The sequence below is a fragment of the Marmota flaviventris genome, chromosome 16 (genome assembly GCF_047511675.1).
Source record: "Marmota flaviventris isolate mMarFla1 chromosome 16, mMarFla1.hap1, whole genome shotgun sequence".
Lineage (NCBI taxonomy): Eukaryota > Metazoa > Chordata > Mammalia > Rodentia > Sciuridae > Marmota > Marmota flaviventris.
Genome location: NC_092513.1, coordinates 58983789 through 58987901, shown reverse-complemented (window position 1 = coordinate 58987901; position 4113 = coordinate 58983789). Strand labels below are relative to the sequence as shown.

The following is a 4113-nucleotide window of genomic DNA, read 5'->3' as shown; positions in this document are numbered from 1 at the left end:
ATGGCCCAGGGGAGCAGGGCCCATGGGAGCAGGGCCAGGAGGAGCAGTTTCAGAGGGAGCAGGGCCACAGTGAGCAGGGCCCGGGGAAGCAGGACCAGGGGGGGCAGGGCCAATGGGGAGCAGGGTCCAGGGAGAGCTGAGCTCAGGGAGGAGCAGGGCCCAGGGGAATAGGACCAGAAGGAGCAGGGCCCAAGGGACGCAGGACCAGAGGCAGTAAGGCCCAGGGGAGCAAGGTGGGAGGGAGTAGGGCCCAGGGGGAGTGGGGTCTAGGGAATCAGGGCCCAGGAGGAGCAGAACCAGGGGGAGAGGGCCCAGGGGAGCAGGACTGGAGGGAGTAAGGCCCAGGGGAGCAGGACCTGTGGAGAGCAGGACTAGGTGGAGCAGGGCCCAGGGAGAGGAGGACCATGGGGAGCAGGGCCAGGAGAGCAGGGCTAAGGGAGCAGAGCCCACAGGGAGTAGGGCCAGGGGGAGCAGGGCTAGGGAAGCAGGGCCCATAGGGAGCAGGGCCAGGGAGAGAAGGGCTCAGGGGAACAGGGCCCAGGGGAGCAAGGCCAGGGGAGTGGGGCCAGGGGGACCATGGCCATGGGGAGCATGGCCCAGGGGAGCAGGGGTTGGGGGAGCAGGGTCCAGGGAAGCAGGACTCAGGGGATCAGGACCAGGGGGAACAGGGCCAAGGGGGAACAGGGCCCAGGGGGAGCAGAGCCCAGGGTGAAGCAGGGCCCGTGGGAGCATGGCAAGGAGGAGCAGAGCCCAGAGGAGCAGGATCAGAGGGAGCATGGCCCAGGGGAGTAGGGCCAGGGGTAGCAGGACACAGGGGAAGCAGGGCAAGGGGATGCAGGGCCAGGAGGAGCAAATACTAGAGGAGCAGGGCCCAGGGGAGCAGAGCCAGTGGGAGCTCAGCCAGGGAGAAAAGGGCCAGGGGAGCAGGGCTAGGTGGAGAAGGGCCCAAGGAGAGCGGAACCAGGGGGTGCAGTGCCCGGGGGAGCTACCAAGGGGAAGCAGGGCAAGGGGATGAAGGGCCAGGGGGAGCAGGGCCCAGGAGAAAGAGGGACAGGGGGAGAAGGGCCTGAGGGAGCAGGGCCCATGGGGAGCAAGTCCAGGGGGAGCAGGCTCAGGGAAAGAAGGGCCCAGTGGGAATAGGGCCCAGGAATACAGGGCCAGGGGTAACAGTGCCAGGGGGAGCAAGGCCAAGGAGGAGCAAGGCACAGGGAAGCAGGACCAGGGGGAGCAGGGCTGAGGGGGAGCTGGGCCCAGTGGGAGGGGAGCCCAGGGGGAGCAGAACCAAGGGGAGGAGGTCCTGGGGGAGCAGGAGCAGAGGGGAGCAGGGATGAGAGGGAGCAGGGCCTGGAGGAGAGGGTCCAGGGAATCAGGGCCAGGGGAGCTGTGCCAGGGGAAGAGGTCCAAAGGAAGCAGGCCCAGGGAAGCAAGACCAGGTGGAACAGGACCCAGGTGGATCAGGGCCCAGGGGAGTGGGGTCCAGGGAAATCAGGGCCCAGGGGGTGAAGAACCAGGGAGAGCAGGGCCCAGGGATAGAGGACTGGGGGGAGTTGGTCCCAGGGGAGCAGGGCCAGGTGGAACAGGGTCCAGGAGAGCAGGACCGGGGGAGCAGGGCCCAGGGAGAGGAGGATCGGGGGAGCAGGGCCCAGGAGATCAGGGCTAGGGGGTGCAGAGCCCACAGGGAGTAGGGCCAGGTGGAGAAGGACCAGGGAAGCAGGGCTCATGGGGAGCAGGACCAGGGGGAGCAGGGCCCAGGGAAGCAGGGCCAGGAGGAGCAAGGCCCAGGGGAACAGGATCAGAGGGAGCAGGGCCAGGGGGAACAGGGCCATGGGGAGCAGGGCCAGAGGGAGCGGGGCCTGGAAAACCAGGACCATAGAGAGCAGGGCCAAGGGGGAGCAGGACTCAGGGGGAGCGGAGCCCAGAGGGGAGCGGAGCCCAGGTTGGAGTAGGGCCCAGGAGAGCAGGGCCAGGAGGAGCAGGGCACATGAGAAGCAGGGATCAGGGGTAGCAGGGCCCAGGGTAGCACCACCCATGTGGAGCAAGCCCATGGGGAGCAGGGCCCACGGGGAGGAGGGACCAGGGGGAGCAGGGCCCAGGGTTGCAGGACCAGGGGAAGCAGGGACCAGGAGAGCAGGGCCCTGGGGAGCAGGGCCAGGGGGAGCAGGACTAGGAGGAGTAAGGTCAAGGGGGAGCAGGGCCCAGGGAAATTGGAGTGCCAGGGGGAGCAGTGCCAGGGGGAGAATGGCCCAGGAAGAGCAGTACCATGGGGAGCAGGCCCAGAGGAAACAGGGTAAGAGGGAGCAGGGCCAGGGGGAGCAGGCCCAGAGGAAGCAGTGAACAGGGGGAGAAGGGCTCCGGGAACAGGGCCCATGGGGAGCAAGACCAGGGGGAACAGGGCCCAGGTGGAGAAGAGCCCAGGGGGAGTAGAGAACAGGGGAGCAGGCCCAGGAGGAGCATGGCCCAAGTGAGCAGGGCCAGGGGGAGCAGAGCCAGGGGATTAGGGCTAGGAAGAGCAGGGCCCATGGGGAGCAGGGCCAGGGGAAGAAGGACAAGTGGATGCAGGGCCCAGGGGAATAGGGCAAGGGGGAGCAGGTCCCAGAGGAGCAGGGCCCAGGGGAGCAGAGCCAGGGGGAGCAGAGCCAGGCATAAAAGGGCCAGAGGGAGCAGGGCCAGAGGGAGAAGGGCCGAGGGACAGCAGTACCAGGGGGAGCAGGGCCTGTGGGTGCAGGTCCCCGGAGAAGCAGGGAACAGGGGGGAAATGCCTGGGAGAGCAGGGCCCATGGGGAGCAAGACCAGGGGGAGCATGGCCCAGGGGAAGCAGAGCACAGAAGAGCAGGGCCCTGGAGGAGTAGGGCCCAGGGGAGCAGGGCCTGGGGAAGCAGGGCCCAAGAGAGCTGGGTCCAGGGGAGCAGGGCCAGGGGGAGCATGGCCAGGGGATTAGGGCCAGGAAGAGCAGGGCCCATATGAGCAGGGCCAGGGGGAGCAGGGCCAAGTAAAGCAGGACCAGAGGGAGCAGGGCCCAGGGGAACAGGGCCCAGGGGAGCAGGGCCACGGAGAATAGCACCAGGGGGAGCAGGGACAGAGGGAGTGGGGCCCAGGAACAGGACCAGAGGGAGCAGGGCCAGGAGGAGCAGGGCCCAGGCGGAGCAGGACCAGAGGGAGTATGGCCCAGGGGAGCAGGTCCAAGGGGGAGCATGGCCCAAGGGAGCATGGCCCAGGGGAGCAGGGCCAGGGGGAACACAGCCAGAGGGAGCAGGGCCAGAGGGAGCGAGGCCCAGTGAAGCAGGACCAGAGGGAGCAGGGCCAGGAGGAGCAGGGCCCAGGGGTAGCAGGACAAGAGGAAGCACAGCCCAGGGGAGTAGGGCCAGGGGGGAGTTCAGCCCAGGGGAGCAGGGACAGGGTGAGTAGGACACAGGGGTAGCAGGGCCCAGGGGAGCAGAGCCAGGGGGAGCAGTGCCCAGGAAAGCAGGATCAGAGGGAGAAGGTCCCAGGGGAGCAGGGCCCATGGGGAACAGGGCCCATGGGAAGCAGGACCAGGTGTAGTAGGGCCCAAGGAGAGCAGGACCAGGATATTAGGTCCAGGTGGAGCAGGGCCCAGAGGCTCTGGGACGAGGAGCCGCCTTTCCTAAGATACCCAGAAGCCTTCAGACTCCCTTGGTCTTCTTGCAGGCAGCTCCGGGATCCAGTCCACCCAGCACCCTTCGCGCATGCGCACGCCTTTGGCTGGAGGCGCGCGCGGGCCGCCACCCAAGGGCTCCGGTGTCAGTTGGGGCTCTGGCGTCCGTTGGGGCTCCAGCAGGGCAAGGCGCAGGCGCGAGCGCAGAGGCGGGTTCCCAACGGCCGGCCGGGCTCCCATGGCGGCGTCCAGACTCAGTCCCATAGGCCCCGAGGTACTGGACCCGCGAACCTCTCCCGTCCCCAGTGTGTCCCTGCCTGGTCCTGTGCTCCCAGGGCAGCCCAGGAGCCTGCCTTGCCTCCCCTGGGACGCGGGCCATCCGCACCAGATCCGGAAGTGAGGGGTGTGTTGTCCAGTGCGACCCCACGTCGAGGCGTCCTCCATCCATGTCCTTTGCAGCCTGTGTGGCGCCTGGGCTCCAGGGCACCTGTGCGGTGCTT

At 68.1% G+C, this 4113-nt stretch overlaps 1 protein-coding gene across 1 annotated transcript; it reads right to left on the bottom strand.

Moving 5' to 3' along the window:
- Positions 1-1454: 1454 nt before the first annotated feature.
- LOC139702162 (basic proline-rich protein-like) lies at positions 1455-3503 on the bottom strand. Its single transcript, XM_071602602.1, has one exon. The coding sequence runs from the start codon at positions 3501-3503 to the stop codon at positions 1455-1457; it is 2049 nt and encodes a 682-aa protein (XP_071458703.1).
- Between the last annotated feature and the right edge of the window lie 610 nt (positions 3504-4113).